General features: G+C 43.4%; 1 protein-coding gene across 1 annotated transcript in view; it reads left to right on the top strand.

Moving 5' to 3' along the window:
• The window catches only part of LOC121856821 (TOG array regulator of axonemal microtubules protein 1-like), a 79,247-nt gene that overhangs the window by 27,204 nt on the left and 34,026 nt on the right, over positions 1 to 18,017 (top strand). Inside the window, exon 8 of the mRNA XM_042352547.1 lies at positions 16,526 to 16,595. Within this exon, the coding sequence (XP_042208481.1) occupies positions 16,526 to 16,595 (70 nt within the window). The remainder of the gene's footprint in view (positions 1 to 16,525; positions 16,596 to 18,017) is intronic.

The raw sequence follows: 18,017 nt of genomic DNA on the forward strand, positions 1-18,017 counted from the left end.
CCTCGCGATGGTGGTGAGATACAATACGTCATGAGAGTAATGGATCGTCTCTTATCAGCAAGATCCCCCTCTCCCCTCACTCACGTCATGTAACAACCCCCTCCTCTCCCCTTTATTTTCCTCCTCCTCCCCCCTCCCCTTACTCCTAGTCCTACCAGCATTTACTATCCACACCGAGAAAATGTTGACGGAAAGTTGGGAGTATTTTACCGCTAAACTAAAAAAAAAATCAAATATGGCGGGAACTCAGCATTCACAAACGAAAGAAAAAAAACATTGGCTGGTAAACTGCACTTGCCATCAAAGCTAAAAATAGAAAACCATAACAAGAATGGAGGATAATTCTCTCACATATTTGCGTGTATTCTAACCCTCTATTTGTTGTATCTCCTGTCCAGAGGTGATAGAGTGTGTGTGGCGTGTACCGTATGCATTAATGTTTGAGTGGGTAGAAGGGTTTAATGTGGGAGGTTGACGGCTGGTTGATTATGCTGTCGGTGGCACTCAGGTACAGACCAGCAGTGTGATGTAGACAATGTAGTCATAATATAATGTTTTTATTTGTTTCCCTCCTTCCCCTCCTCACTTCGTTTCCCCCTCTTTCCCCCCTTTCCTGCTCCCTTTTCCCCTTCTCCTTCCCTCCTTACTTCCTTTCTCTTTTCCCCCCCTCTCCTTTCCCCCTCTTTTTACCCCCTCCCTCCCTCCCTTCCCCATTGACTGGTGGAAAAGCAAATCCAAGGATGAAGCAAAGACCAGGCGAACTCCCCCCTATCGGGTGCTCTATACTGTGTGTGTGTGTGTGTGCGTGTGTGTGTGTGTGTGTGTGTGTGTTTTGCGACAGGAACTTTTATTTACGACAGGAATATAACGAGAAGATTAGAGGTATGAGTGTATGACCGTGGCCACACCTTGAGAACTAGCTGAGTAAAATGGAGGTTGACCTTGACCTCTGACACCCCCAAGTGGATGAGGGAGAGAGAGAGACAGAAGCTTCCGTGATGATAATATTCAAGTGTCTGAGATGAAGAATGTCTCAAGACGGCAGTTAAGTCCCACTTGAGTGACTGATCATTTATCATCTTCCTTGAATACTTGGGCCTCGATGGTGGAGAATCACGTTGGAGTGTCACCTTGACCTTGTGTCCAGATCTCACCACATGCACGACGGCTTTCCAGGATTAACCTTCTGGAAGCTCATCTATTATCCTGGAGGCGGTACCTTAAGACGATCAAAAGCTCTAATGTAAATATTAACTGGACACATTGGCTTCATATTTAATACATCCCCAACCTAACCCAACCCAACCCAACCCAACCTAACCCAACCCAACCCAACCCAACCCAACCCAACCCCCAACCCAACCCAACCTAACCCAACCCAACCCAACCCAACCCAACCCAACCAAACCCAACCCAACCATTATGATTGGGGTCCACTTCTAAAGGGAACTAATTCAAATGGTTGTAAATGTTAAAGCTAGGTTAGGTTCGGGTCTATAAGGACTTAGCACTACAGTAGTAAGTGTAAAGTAACTTAGAAGTAATACTTATACACTCAAGTATAAGTGACTTAAATAAACGTATAGAAATTGATTAAAAAATTAGGATGGGTTATGGAATCGAGTCGGTGAACGAAACTCTTAAATCCTGCAGCCATTTGTTGATTAGAGTTCCGGAAGGGATCATTTGTTGCTTACGACACACACACACACACACACACACACACACACACACACACACACACACACACACACACACACACACACACACACACACACACACACACACACACACACACACACACATACATACATAGGGGGGTGGAATTATTATACATTCCTGACTGCAGTTATAATTTCAGGACTGAGCCCATTCTTACGGAACCATCGTCGGTTTTATTGTGGGTTGGTGTTCAAAGGTCAGGTACGCACACACACACACACACACACACACACACACACACACACACACACACACACGACGCTGGTGTGGAGGAAAGATTGGTTGGATGTTGATTAATTTTTTGCTGCTGCTCCTCCTCTTCTCCACTTCCTCCTCCTCTTTCCCTCCTCCACCTCCTCTTCTCTTCCACTTCTCTCTTCTCCTCCTCTTTGCCACTTCCTCCTCCTTCTTCATCACCTCCCTCACCACCAACTCCTTTTCTCCACCTCGTACTCAGTGGGCTAATCCATCGTACTCAGTGGATTGGCATCGTACTCGAGGGGTTAAATGGTGTTTACCTTCGATAAAAAAAATATTCGACTGACGGTCACCTGCAGTAAACGTGTATTGGTGTTCAATTATGTGGTGTTTGTTTTTCTCTGATTGAACCCAACAGGAAGGAGTGTACAGTATCATTATGCACGTGTATTACTGAACACTTGTACCAACGATTAAGATTACCAATGAACACTTGTACCAATGAACACTTGTACCACTGGACACTTGTACCACTGGACACTTGTATCACTGGACACTTCTACCATTGGACACTTGTACCACTGGACACTTGTATCTTTTATCACTGTGCAGGTGTACTGTACCATTAAACATTTATACCTGTACCCATAAGCCAAATCAACCGTATATGTATTATATTGACAGGTGTGATAATCACCCTTCAGTAGGTGTAAGGGCCAGAGGAGGTCACTGGCCGGGCTACCTGATGGCCAGCAGGTGTGACCATTCATTTCTCCCGTCACCTGTCATTAGCGGCACTGTGTAAGATTGGTGTCCCAGGTGACGCTATTGAGATGCTGGTCTGATGTAACTAACACGCACACTACACCTTTTTTAATATTATTTTTAGGTTGTTATTATTATTATTATGACTATGTGCCATAACTTAATATTATTATTGACCATTTTGTATGAGTTCATTAGTATCTGGTGGCCAGGTATGTCGCCACGCCACATACACAACTCCATAGCCGTTGTCCTCTTACCATTGGCTGATATGATACGAGAATGGTGGAGTATTAACTGTTGTAGCGTTACTATTTGTTTGACAACCCTGAGAGCCATTAAGTTTATATCAGTTGTAAGGGTTGCTAAGGACGCTAAAACTGGGCGGGGCTTAGTCGATAGCTCAATTGTTGTGGCTATAAAAGGGCGAGTACAGGACACACAGGGTCATAAAGCAGTAAGGGGTGGAGGGGTAAACACTGTGCTGGGATTTACACTTTAATTTAACTAGGTAAGTTTTTTTCCACCGGGGTTAAACGTGAGAAAATTTTGACCCAAAGTTTCTTATGTTTTGACCAGATTTCATGGGTGTATTTTTTTATGAAAGTTTATTTACGTTGGACCAAATTTCCAAAGTATAAGTTGCACCAAAGTTTCTTGCATTATGTCCAATCAAGGTTATCAGATTAGGAATTTGCGTGTTGTTAATCTCAGTGACGTAGGGTAAAGTAAGCACACAGCACAGGTCTGACAGATAGACAGACTGATATGCCGGTCAGCTAATCAGGGAGAAAAGTCAGTCTGTTAGTCAATTAGTCAGGGAGCCAGTTGTAAATATTCTGGACGTACAGCAGTGAAGTCAGTAAGTCATATGGACAGTCAAGTGATGTCAGTCAGGCAAGCAACCATGTGAGTAGGCAGGCAGCTAGGTCCCCAGTTTAGGCAGGCAATCATGCACTCAGTTTATCCAGGTAGGCAGTTTAGGTAGGCAAGCAGGCATTCAATTTAGGCAGACACCCAAACAGACAGACATGCATGCACCGAGTTTAGGTAAGCAGGCAGACATAGTGGAGGAAGCAGCACCACGTCGTTGTTAGTATCGTGACCCAGGACCCAGAATGAGGCCACACACACACACACACACACACACACACACACACACACACACACACACACACACACACGTATTGATGAGATGGTAACTGCATAATCAGACTAACACACGGACGGCGACACTCCATCAAGCCACGTAGACTGATGGATACTTAAAGGTCGTTCCGCTGGGTCCCTCACTACCTCCCTCTTTCCTTTCTCCCTACCTCACTTCTTGCCTCCCACCCCTCCTTTCCCACCTCCCTAACTCCTTGATCCCCCTTTCTGCCATCCTCCACTCATGATCTCCCCTAGTCACTTAGCCTCCATTCCCCCTTCTGATTTCCACCCCTTCCCCTCCCATTTAAACCCTCTTATCTCCTTTTCCTCTGCATGTCTTCTCCCTTCCTCCTACCTACCCCCTCCTTCCTGCCCCCCCTCCCCTGCTCCCTTTCCCCTGCTCTTGTCTCCTCCCCCCTCACTAGTGTGTGTGTGTGTGTGTCAAAAGTCACGCCACTTGGAGGACTATTCCATGACGCTGTATACATTATGCACCAGTTTTAGTGTGTGTGTGTGTGTGTGTGTGTGTGTGTGTGTGTGTGTGTGTGTGTGTGTGTGTGTGTGTGTGTTCAATCAGCTGTTCATCGGTTGCATGTTCAACGTCTGATGGAAAAGTTCAAGGATATATACAAAAATGTATTTATATAGTTTGTGTTATTCTGGGTTTGGGTGTATGTGTTCGAGGTGAAGGACATGATGCGTGTGTGTGTGTGAGGAATGGGTTGGGTAGGTGGTCCTATGGTAATGGGTACGTACTCAATAACGCTCTATCACACACACACACACACACACACACACACACACACACACACACACGACGGTATGCACTCACGTTGTTACTCGCACTTAGATACAGAAATAAACACTGGTAAATTTAGACACACAATCTATATAAACACAAACTTACACTTGACCTCTACGTGCACACAAAGCAAAACATGCACACAAAAGCGCTTGCACACAAATATGGCGTTATTATATCCATTAATCTAATCAAATAAAAAATACTTGACCCAGATAGAGTGAAGCCTCTTATTTCCTCTCGATAAATTGTCCGTCGTGTAAATGGTCCGCTTGGTGAATCTTATGAAACATGAAGATCGTTGTATTATGGGACTTATCAAACAGAGAGAGAGAGTGAATGAGAGATAGATTCCACGCACACACACACACACGTCCTTAGCATTAATCGTCAAGGTGAACCAATACTCCCGTGATGTAGCGTGAATGCTATGAATATATAATTGGCGCCTTGTGATTGGTCAATTGGTTATTGATGCACATTAATCGTTTGTGGTGCACATTAATCGTTTGTGCTTGTGGCCGTGATTGTTGTGGTTCCCTGGTACTGGTCACATACTGTACTTTATTTAATGCACACTGTACTTTATTTAATACGCACTGTACTTTATTTAATACACACTGTACTTTATTTAATACGCACTGTACTTTATTTAATACACACTGTAATTTATTTAATACCAAGAGAAATTTGTATATTGTTTTCTAGGAATTAATAAGACAAGTGAGGGTCAATGTACGTATAGTGTTTAATGAAATTAATGAGAATCGGTATTTTATAGGATTCTGGAACTTATGAAACAAATAAAAATCGTTGTATACCTTTGAACACCCACACACACACACACACACACACGCACACACATTATAATTATTACTGTAATACAATTTTAATTATATGAACATTCTCTTTATTTTTACCTCTTATTATTATTATTATTATTATTATTATTATTATTATTATTATTATTATTATTATTATTATTATTATTTTGTGGTTTTTATTATTACAGGAGATATATGACCCATGTTTCTTGAAGCTTGTGGTGGTGGGGGGTCAGCCAGAGGTGGTACTATATATCCGGGTCGTAAATCAAGTTCCTCTTTATCGTGGAACATTTTAATTTGTGTAATGGATGAGTGTCTGGGGGCATCAAGTTTAATCATTAAATCTCACCTCATGTATTCGTTCAGATTATTGGGCACCTTTTGTGTGTGTGTGTGTAAGGGATGGATGGTCCCCACAGTACAGGTAATCACGGTGATAGTGGTGGTGGTAGTGAACGTCACACAGGTGTTAGAGGTATATAAAGTATTACAGATGAGTGTTGCGTTAGGGTATGTAGGTCACCTCCTTTGATTTTTACTCAACACCACCGCCGTCTCTCTCTCTATCTCTCTCCTACAAGCCAGAGATCACTGCCATATATAACTAAGGTAATATAGTATTTATTGCAAAATTTATAGGTTGGTTAAGTAAATCAACAAGTTACATATGGAAGTTACTTTAATGCTTCAGTAAAGTATAAGTGAGGCTGTAAAGTGTCTTGAGCTATGAGGAATATTCACCACCATACCGCCTTGAACTGGTGGGGCGTGAGGGAGTAATGGAGATCAATAACAGGGAGGAGGGGGGGGGGTCACTGGTGATTGGTGTTCTCTCTGACTTATCTCTCGGTGGTCACGTGTCTCATCCCTTGTCGATATATGTGTGATAATTGTGCTACAGTTAGACAGTCCATTAACCTGTGCTACAGTTAGACAGTCCATTAACCTGTGCTACAGTTAGAGTCCATTAACTTGTGCTACAATTAGACAGTCCATTAACCTGTGCTACAGTTAGACAGTCCATTAACCTGTGCTACAATTAGACAGTCCATTAACCTGTGCTACAATTAGACAGTCCATTAACCTGTGCTACAGTTAGACAGTCCATTAACCTGTGCTACAATTAGACAGTCCATTAACCTGTGCTACAGTTAGAGAGTCCATTAACCTGTGCTACAGTTAGACAGTCCATTAACTTGTGCTACAATTAGACAGTCCATTAACCTGTGCTACAGTTAGAGTCCATTAACTTGTGCTACAATTAGACAGTCCATTAACCTGTGCTACAGTTAGACAGTCCATTAACCTGTGCTACAATTAGACAGTCCATTAACCTGTGCTACAATTAGACAGTCCATTAACCTGTGCTACAGTTAGACAGTCCATTAACCTGTGCTACAATTAGACAGTCCATTAACCTGTGCTACAGTTAGAGAGTCCATTAACCTGTGCTACAGTTAGACAGTCCATTAACTTGTATCTATTGAGAGACTTCAGGTAAATATAATTACTTTAACTTAGGTATAAAGTCCCTTTGAATTTTACATTAATATTTACCATCTAGTTACTGAAGAGTTAGGTATATCATCATGTACTTGGGTATATTTGGTATAGAATTTTGTTCTATACCTTTTTCCTCGGTACTAAACCTTTCTATCGCCTTTATGTGGTATTTGGTGTTGAATTCTATAACGTGGAGCATTAAATATGGTATTCTGTTGTATGGTATCCTGGTATTGAATTCCAGTCTAGTCATTTTGTATCTGGTATTATATTTTGTATGGGTGTTTATGGTACCAGTTCATCTGGTATTTCTTGGTGTTAGGTGGTATTTGGTTACCTAATATTTATAGCTTGTTGTATATTGGTCTCGGATAGTCTGGTAATTGTTAATCATTCTGTAGCTTAATCACTCACTAGACCTGGCCAAATTGACCACTATTCCTTCACGCAATAATGACCAATATCCTGTTTTCGATTTCCACTCGTTTCTTCCCAGGTGATTAAGGACACCGTTTAATATAGATCTATCTTTTAGTTACTCACGTCGAGCTTTGATTAGTATTTATTATTCATCTCTTTGTGTTCAGTTGGGCTTCGTTGGGTTATTTTCAGCCACCAGAGGTCAGGAGTTAATCTATTGTCTTCACAGTGTTCCAGATATGTTTATTTTTAGTTCAGAATTGTGACTTTATCGTTGTTTGTCCTTGGTTGAATCCAATTATTGTTTTTTCATTGTATATCTGCACTAAGTACATTGTATACCTGCACTAAGTACATTGTATACCTGCACTGTTTAGGTATATTGTTTACAGTTTTACACAAGGTAGTTACATTCTTTACCTGCATTGCCTGTACACCTCCTTAATTAATGTAAACTACCTATCTCTCTAAATATCTATCTATGTTTGTGCGTATGTCTGTCTGTCTACTATCTATATATCTATCTATCTATATCTATCTATCTGTCTATCTATCTATCTATATCTATCTATCTGTCTATCTATCTATTTATCTATCTATCTATGTCCATCTTGTCTTATCTTGAAAGGTACCACAAAAGTCTCTATTTTTGTGGCAGGTTAAGTGAACATAAATCACACAGTGGATTCAGACAGTCAATAGGCCAGGACTGCATACCCGAGGAGTCTTTATTTAGGCTCTAATGAGTCTTGGGTCCTGGGAGGGGGGTTAAGGTCCCTGGATTCAGATCTTGAGTCTTAGATAGATTCATGCTTTTAAGTCTTTCAGTTGATTTCAAGGTCTGAATTTAAGTCTTGAAATCATTGGCTTTAAAATATGCTGACTGACTGACTGACTGACTGACTGACTGACTGACTGACTGACTAACTGACTGATTGACTGAGACGAGTGTTACCCTGGAGGAGGTGTCTGGAGGAGGGAGACATGAAGGCAATACACCACAATGGCCCCCGTGTCACACCACCGCCCACCAGCCCCGCCACTCCTTGTCAATACTCCTTGTATACGATAGTCTCCTGTTGTGACCTCCTTCTCTGCCATCCTTGCTTCCTTTATTCCTTCATTCAATCCCTTCCTTCCTTTCCTCCCTCTTTCTTTCACTTCTCCCTCCTTCCATCCTTCTTCTTTCTTTCCCTTCCTCCCTCCTTCCCTCCTTCTCTCGCCTTCACCTACAGTAGTGAGTCGTGTTCCCAGAATTCGTCATTTATAATCTTAACACTGAACCCAACACACGTGGCGGTCACAGGTAGGTAGATTAACGTCAACACGGGAGTAATAACTTGTCTTGTACCTGGAACTACCTGGGCTTTAAGGAGTCATTACCTGGGATATTGCTCTTGGGTTTACCTCACCTGGTCGATTGTCTTAGCGTCTGTGAGGGTTGAGATGGGTATGGGGGGCATTTAAATCTTTCGGTAGGACGTGGGGTTCTGTGCCAGTTATTTTGTTGTGGACTGTCATGGATTTATGCCTCCAATCATCATCCAGTCATCAACTAATCATCACTCAGTCTTCAACACACTCCCCATCCAGTCATCCAGTCATCTCCCAATCGTCATCCACTCCTCTAACTCCAACTAAGAAACCTTGGAGGAGGACCTTGAAGTAGGACCTTGGAGTACTACTTAAGCTTTGTACACAATTCATAGCAACACTCGAGAAGGTATACACGTGAGGCCCAATAGTGGTGGTATAATGTAATGGCACTGTTTGTTTATGTCGTCACCTTGTCGTTAGGGGGAAGAGGTGGAGTGGTAGGGGAGGGAGGGGAAGGAAGAGGTGGAGAGAGAGGGGTGTGTGTGTGTGTGTGTGTGTGTGTATGTATGTGTGTGTGTGTGTGTGTGTGTGTGTTCGACCGTGTACACCACGCATTACGACCCATGACCTTGGTGATAATGACCACTACACGACCTGGCACTGATGAAGAATGATCCAGACGTGACCTAATACCATCGGGTGACACTCTGAAATTACCTAACTACCCCCTCCCCCACCTAACTACCCCCCTCCCCCACCAACCCCCCTCCCCCTACCCAGGGCCGGCGCTACCCACTAGGCGAACTAGGCGATCGCCTAGGGCGCCAACATCTGGGGGCGCCACAAATTCAGGGCAAACTTGGATAAAATTAAAAATGAAGGGAAAACTGTGGTGGACACTGTGGTGGAGCCGTGGAGGGTCGGAGCAGGATGTTGGAAGTGTGGGGGGTCGGAGGGAGGCGAGGGTAGGTAGACGGTAGCCGACTGTGTTTTCTTTTTTAATATTATTCGTTAACCCCCCGGAGGGACTAACCCGGGTCCTTATCTTTGGTGGCCTAGAGAACTGTCGAGCAGTGACCTGAAGGCTGACATCTGAGGAACCCTTCTCCCAACCCCACCATCCCCTCCCCTTACCTTACTGCCAGGGCGGCTGAGCCGCCCCTTCCATGTCTTTGTCGGGATAAGGCAAGGTTACCTGACCTCTGAAGTTTACGTCAAGAATTTATTGACTTTATGTAATAACAATAATTGGTTATTTGCATGGGTGAAGTAATAAAGCCACAAGATGAAAACAATGTAGTAATGGGTTACTGTACCTACATTAGCTTATCAAAACTTTCAAGGGGGCGCACATCTAAAGGCTTGCCTAGGGCGCCAAATCATCTTGCACCGGCTCTGCCCCTACCCCACCTACCCCCTCCCCCTACCCCACCTACCCCCCTCCCCCTCACCTGTCTGATAACACTGATAACAATTAATTAGCGTTGCTGAAGGATAAAGCAATAATCATCTTTGACCAGAAGAGTAAGGCACCAATTTGTTTATAATTTAGTTCAATAGTAATTACTTGTACATTATTTCCTTTTTATTTATTTTTTTTGCCTCTTCTCCTATGCATTCTTTCCCTTCATTTTTTCTGTGTTATAATTTTCTCACCCACGTTCCCTTCCCCTTTCTCACCCTTTCTCCCTCCCTCTCTCCCTCTTTCTCACCCTTTCTCCCTCCCTCTCCCCCAACTCCTCCTTCTCTCGCCCTCTTAATAACAATAAATACCACGAGGTGATAAGTGTCGTAGGAACGTCTTGGTAATAATTTTCACCACATTCCCTTGAGAGTAGAAGGACACACACACACACACACACACACACACACACACACACACACACACACATACACTTATGACGAAGGTAAAATGCTCATTATCTCTAAAAGTAATATGACTTTTATATTACGTGCTAAAAAATATGTGTTGACATTTTACAGCTAAGTTGAAATATTAGTTGTGACGAATGTTCAATAAGAGTATAGCTTTTAGCTTCTGGGTGGAGATAAAGTGTTCATGATAACGTGTTTTCCAAAAGGGGGCCTATATATTACTCTATAGCTTTTGAACCGATGAATGTGCTTTGTAATTTCGGTATAGCTGTTTCTCATGCTATACTTTGACTTGTGGTGTTGTTATTAGTGATAGAATATAGACTTTGACTTGTAATTAGAGTGTGAGATAGATTTGAAGAGAGAGACTAGGTGAAGCTAGGTATGGGGGCTAGACTTGGATAGCTGAGGAAACGTAAAGATAGATGGGGGTTAGGTGGGGTTAGATAGTCCGGGGGTAGGCGGGGCTAAGAGTCCGGGGGTAGGCGGGGCTAGAGAGTCAGGGGTGGCGGGGCTAAGAGTCCCGGGGTAGGCGGGGCAGAGAGTCGGGGGGTAGGCGGGGCTAGAGAGTCAGGGGTAGGCGGGGCTAGAGAGTCAGGGGGTAGGCGGTGTCATGGAGGAGTCAAGGAACCTGGCAGGAGTGATTATAATTAGTGGGTCAATATAATGTAAGCTCAAGGTCACTCTATTACGCCTTCACCGTCTTCTACCGCCCATTTCTCCTTCTCTCCTTCCCCATTCCTTCCTTCCCTCTCTCCCTCCTTGTTACCCCTTTCCCCATTCCCTCCTTCCTTGTTCCCTCCCCTTCCTCTTCCAGTCCAGACCTTGTTGGAGATAAAAATGGCCTTGTTGGAGGTAGGACCGACACTGTTGGAGGGAGGCGTGTGACCGTGTTGGAGGTAGAGTGCCTGGTACAGCCTTAGCGTGCAGGCAGACCATCACGCGGGGAATTATACAGCTAGAGGCTCCTATCTGCTGAGCTGAGCTGGGTCCACTGACTCCTGTGGTGGTGGTTGTTATGATGTTGATTGTAAGGGTTGTAGTTAGGATACAGAGGATTGTAGTGGTGGTGGGTTATAATGATGGTTGTTATAGTAATGGTTACATAGTTATCCCGCGACTTAGTTTCATAACAATTATTTTCTTGCCCTCTATACATACTGTACACACATGCATACATATATACATACACTCACTCGTTAATACCAAATACACGTACCTAAATACGTACCCTCACGCTTCCTACCTCCCCCTTCCTCTTCCCTCCCCCCACAATGGTCTTTGTGAAAGGGATTCACCATGACGTCATCAAGGTCGGTCAATAAGAGCAATCAGGATGGGGGGTTAAGAAGAGTCGTGTGTGTGTTACGAGCAGGATGTTACACCTGTCATTTAATTGTTACGTATCGACACCTGTGTGACCTTGAGACGTCTAGACCATGACACCCTCCATCCTGACAGACTGACACCCTCCCCCTGACACCCTCTCTCCTTGTTCCATCTCGGGTCCTTAGAGATCCTACGGTGTCAAGTAACACGTCCTAACAAGTATGTGTAGGAATATATCTCAATGAAGTGGTGTCGTGCAGAAGGTCAAACTGAGTGACTGTAGCTAAGAGACCCCTGGTTGAAGCATTCACACACACACACACACACACACACACACACACACACACACACACACACACACACACCTATAATCAGAAGACACAGCAGGTAAAGACCCCTCCCCCACGCACCAAGCGCCGCACCCATCAACACGCACCCTGAATCAAAATACACACGGTAACACACTATCCAGGCCTCTTATTGAATTTTCTCCAGGTACAGTTATTTCGCTTCTTACCTGACTGCTATTACACCTGTGACTCCTGCAGCCTTCTACGGTAAGGGTTGTTATTATTACCTCCGGGCGGCGTCTGGTGGGGATTAGCAGGATGGTTCTTGTGGGATTATGTCAGTAGCTGTGTTGGTGGTGCGTGAGGTGACTGTGTGCTTGCGTTCATTTCACACACACACACACACACACACACACACACACACACACACACACACACACACACACACACACCACACACACACACACACACACACACTCCCTCTCAACTATTTCACTACCTCTCATATTTTCCTACTCCCCCTCCCTCCCACACACTCTCACACCTCCCTTCCACTCACACCTCTATTTCCCTCTTCCATTCAACCACCTCCCACACACTCCTACCTCCCTCACCATAGTCTCAGGTAGAGGCACAGGTGTGTTGAACAGATGATTCACCACACACCTGTCGTCTACGGGTCACATGTTCTGTGAAATATCTGTGTTGTGTGTGAGTGTGGTGCACATGTTTAGTTTCGTTCCGTGAGTGTGCGTGGTGATTGGTGTACATGGATAATAGTATACATGTACACGTGGATACTGTAATTCTTTGTATCGTGTGTGTGTGTGTGTCTGTCGTGGTTGTGTATACGTGTGACTGTGCTATCCTGGGGTGGTTAGTGTCGTAAGCCTGTGATAAACACCATTAATCATCGCCCTGGAAACATTATTATGGTCTTACATCAACTTTCCATCCATCTTTGTGTTTACTGAACGAACACTCTCCACCTTTACCTGGCGAACACAATTCCCAGCGACTCGTTACCTTCCTACCGTGACCTGTAAGTCCTAAAGCATTATAGTACCGTGAGAAATATACCGCGTGGGATTTTAGTAGTGATGGTGGTTGTGAAATGAGGATGATATTGATAATTGTACATGAAACCCTTCCCCTCCCTTCCCCTCCCTTCCTCCCTTCCCTCCCTTCCTCCTTCTTCCCCATCCTCTCTCCTCCCAGCAAGCACCGTGATCTATTATAATGTGTTTGAAGAGGGAGGAGAGAAGAGGGTGAGAGAGGCATTGAGTCTCCCTTCCCTCCCTCCCTTCTGTCCGTCCGTCCGTCCGTCTGTCTGTCCGCTCCCCATGAACTCCCTCCCCGTCCCTGGAGAGAGAGAGAGAGAGAGAGAGAGAGAGAGAGAGAGAGAGAGAGAGAGAGAGAGAAAAAAATTGTGTATTATTGTCGTGTACTAAAGGGGTGGTAAGCAGTGTGGTGAGGAAGGAACAATTGACGGTCGCCATGATCATTTATCTGAAAGGAAGAAAAGGAAGGGTTACATCGACCAGCCCCTTCCTTCTTCCTCCCTTACCCTTATCATCCCCTCTCCTCTTCCTTCCCTTCCTGTCTTTTCTTCCTTCTTCCTCCCTTCCTCTTATGCTTCCCCTTCCTCCTCTTCCCTGCTCCCCCTTACCCTCTGGCTCTATATTGTGTGTACACTGTCTCGCCGGATAGAAAAAGGACTTCTTACCACAGAAGGGGGTGTTGACACTGCAGGAGGGGGGGGTGTTGACACTGCAGAGGCGGGGCATAGTGGGTGCTGACAAAGGCACGTGGAGGAGGAGGGGAGTAGAAATATCTGGAAGGTGAGGGAGAGAGTTCTTGGTGTGGAGAATTGGTGGTGGGGGAAGGTAGGGAGGGGGGGTATACGTGCCTCTGTTGCTTGTTAGGTAGACGTTTATTACCTGGAGAAGTTGTTTGGTAATTAATTTTGTCTACCTTTTTCATTTTTTCTGTCTGTCTGTCTGTCTGTCTATCTGCTTGTCTGTTGTCTGTCTGTAGCTGTCTGTCTATCTGGTTGTCTGTATCTGTCTGTCTATCTGGTTGTCTGTCTGTCTGTCTGTATCTGTCTGTCTATCTGGGTCTGTATCTGTCTGTCTGTCTGTCTGTCTATCTGCTTGTCTGTTGTCTGTCTGTAGCTGTCTGTCTATCTGGTTGTCTGTATCTGTCTGTCTATCTGGTTGTCTGTCTGTCTGTGATCTCTGGTGTTGGTTTGAATCTTTTGAGACCAATAAATTCATCTGGATAAAGAGTAAATAAGTCATTATGTGATCTAAGGTCAAAATTATCACCCAAAGATGAGTTAACCTTTTTTATTACCAAATGGATAATGTACAATGAAATATCTTCCTATGTAATGAATATATTTACCCTTAACGTCATTTTCCCCTATAATATTAAAATGAATATTAATTGATGAGTATAATTATGTTAGATTAAAAGGGACGCAGGCGGCTCCTAGTATCTAACATATAGGGAAGCCTCTGTGATTACCTACCCCATAATATAATGAGGAGGTTAGGTTAGGTTTGGTTAAGTTAGGTTAGGGTAGGTTTGGTTAGGGTAGGTTCGGTTAGGGTAGGTTAGGTTAGGTTTGGTTAAGTTAGGTTAGGGTAGGTTTGGTTAGGGTAGGTTTGGTTAGGTTCGGTTAGTTTCGGTTAAGTTAGGGTAGGGTAGGTTTGGTGAGTGTAGGTTTGGTTAGGGTAGGTTTGGTTAAGTTAGTGTAGGTTTGGTTAGGGTAGATTTGGTTAGGTTTGGTTAAATTAGGTTAGGTCAGGTTTGGTGTATGTTGTTGTAATGAATTAATGTCACTACAGACGAGCCAATCAACGAACAGGACCATAATTGCAGGTAGTAGGAAGTCTTAAATGCCAGCCTGAGGGGTTCAGCGGCCCCTTGGTGACTAAGGCAGCCACAACATTGAAACATTTATTGTTTTTCAGACAGAACCCAACTACGTGGTGGCCTGGGACATCTTTATTCTACCCTTTACACTACATCATGAACCCTTACAAGATGCCCTGACCCTTATCCATGGCCCTGGCCCAACTTATCACTCTATCCCACACACACACACACACACACACACACACACACACACAGCACTGATAACCAATTAATGCAAATCTCTTTTCCCCAACAGGTATATCTTACTTACTTAATGGTTCTTTGTAGACCAGCCAGAAGCATTGTCTTTAAGGGGTTGTTAGCCTGTCTGTCTGTCTGTCTGTCTGTCTGTCTTTCTTTCTTTCTGGTGGCACAAGAGTCTCAGCCATTTGTGTCGGAAGTCGAGGATTGAATTGTGTTGATATTGTAGTGACTCGCATCTTATTTAGTCACCGTGTGTGTGTGTGTGTGTGTGTGTGTGTGTGGTCTAGAGGGTGAGGGGGGGGGGTAGTACCAGCTACAACAAATCGTAGTCATAGAGCAAGGAAGAATGGAAAATTGACGTGTTTCACCACCACCGCCCAACAGCACGATATCAACCAAGTTAGTACTGTACATTAACTCAACCCAAAAGTTAGTGTGAAATGAGGCGTTTGTCTGACTCACCCTTGACGCATGAATACAACACCAAATCAACAACCAAGAGGACATGGAACCTCCAAAACTGTACCGTAACTTAATGTGTTAATCCGAGTAATAGATCATGATTCTCAGTAGGTCTCTAGGTTATGCCATATTTCGTATGTATTTTCCCTGTATAGACGAGGTGATGGTTGATGAGTCACAAGATGCAAAGTAATATTATAGGATTTTGTTTGATAATATTTTTTTTGCAGTTTGTTTTATTTTATCTTATTTATTTATTCATAGATTTATTCTATTTTATTTTTATTATCTTAATTTGTTCAGTGTTATATATTGTTCACGTTCATATATTATAGATTCGTATTGGAAAATGTTACTCAGAGTGAACCGCGGCGAATCACAGGTGCTCATTATAAGGTGACAGGTGTTCATTATGACACCAGGTAAAACACGGGTCAAAGCATTACCTCCAGGTCGGAGCTACATTCTATACTATGTCATTTTCTCAGATATTTTGAGCTTAAAAGTTCACTGGCCGCTGCTGGTGTCTGTTGGTCTTGGCACCTCACTGTAGCTTATATCGATCAAGGAACAAACCAGGTGGTGGTCTGGGTGATGGGATGTGTTACCTGTCACACATTATTGTCGTAGTAATAGTACCGTACGTGTGTCTGGGAGAACAGTGATATGTTTAGGGTGTGTAGGTGTGTCTGTCTGTCTGTCTGTCTGTCTGTCTGATATATGTTTTTTTCTTGCAGGATGAACGAGGCCTGGCGCTGTGGACGACGGACACACTTGACCTCAGTAGAACAGCGCCCTCTGACTTAGGTTGGTATCAGGTCAACCCAGGTCACATTATGGGGGGAGATTGACCTTAATTTACACCCATTCGCACCCCCCACTCCCCACCTCCCACTCCCTCTCTCCTTGAATGGGTAGGAGAGGGGGGAGGGATGGGGATAGAGGCAGCATGACTAGTTGGTGTCGTCCTAGTGGTGGTGGTGTTCATCCTAGACTAATTTATAAAACTAATCTTGATGTTCCTAAAGACTTAAATACCTAAAGATATCAAACGTAGGCTGGAACGAACTTTAACGTGTCCACATTTCGTTACTTTTAAACTTTTCTGCTACACGGCGAAGTTTATCATCAAAGTATATAGAACACAGTATAACTCATGCAATTTTCATATTAATCACCGCTGCCTTGCGTCATGTACGAGGGATGAGCAACAAATAATTATGCAAGGACGTTAGTTTGGGAATTAGTTCATTAAATATTTTATGTAATGTTAGTCGTATTTTTATGTATTCGCTAAACTGACTCCAGTTTCTTTTTCCCTCATTGGCTGTATACATTTACAGTTAGCCAATCAGAGTACCGTCTTCATTTCTGAGGAGTGGCGACCATAGTTCTCCACTCTTTCATTTACAAAACAAAGTTATACATACATACATACATACATACATACATACATACATACATACATACATACCCGTGTCTTTACCATTACTCACTGGACATAAATCTACAGTATATGTTCCCAATCCTATCATCTAATTAACATATCCTAACAACACACCCAGGTAGTTTAAAGAAATAATTCAGTCTGGTGATAAACTGTTTGGCTGGTGACCTTAGTGGTGGGGTGACGTGGAGGTTACTACGTCGTTCCAGCCTATACTTGACATATAATTGTTTTCTATTATTATTAACCAGCACATTTTATCATCTCTGTGTTCGAGGTCGAGGCTTTGTGGTTGTGTATGGGTGTTAGTCTTGGCCTTGTAGATTTCTTTCTGATTATATTTTCTTTAGTATAATATAGTATATGCTGTAGTGAACATATGTGGTTCAGTTGAGTTTTCCCGGTTAGTGGTGTTGATATTAATAAGGTTAATATTGACGACTAACCCGCCGATGCGTTATTTGTTTTAATTTTGACTTTTACTGTATAATCTATTAACTTCCTCGAGAGTGTCAAATGATCTTTATAATTACTAAGAGCAGAATAAGACGTAGTGTTGAGGTGTTCATGTATCAAAGAAAACGTGTAAGATTTAGCAGGTGGACTCGTCTGTGGTGTACAAGTATATCAAAGAAAACGGTTGTGATCGCGTCAGGTAATTGCTTTTCCGGGTAAACTAAGCTTTTTCCTTGGTTAGTGAGACGCTGTTGGTAGTCCTGGTTTTCTTTGGGCAGGTTTTGTTACATTATTCATATACAGTGAATAAAAGGTTAGTGACCCCT

This window comes from Homarus americanus, unplaced genomic scaffold (genome assembly GCF_018991925.1).
Source record: "Homarus americanus isolate GMGI-L3 unplaced genomic scaffold, GMGI_Hamer_2.0 scaffold43075, whole genome shotgun sequence".
In the NCBI taxonomy this organism is placed as follows: Eukaryota; Metazoa; Arthropoda; class Malacostraca; order Decapoda; family Nephropidae; genus Homarus; species Homarus americanus.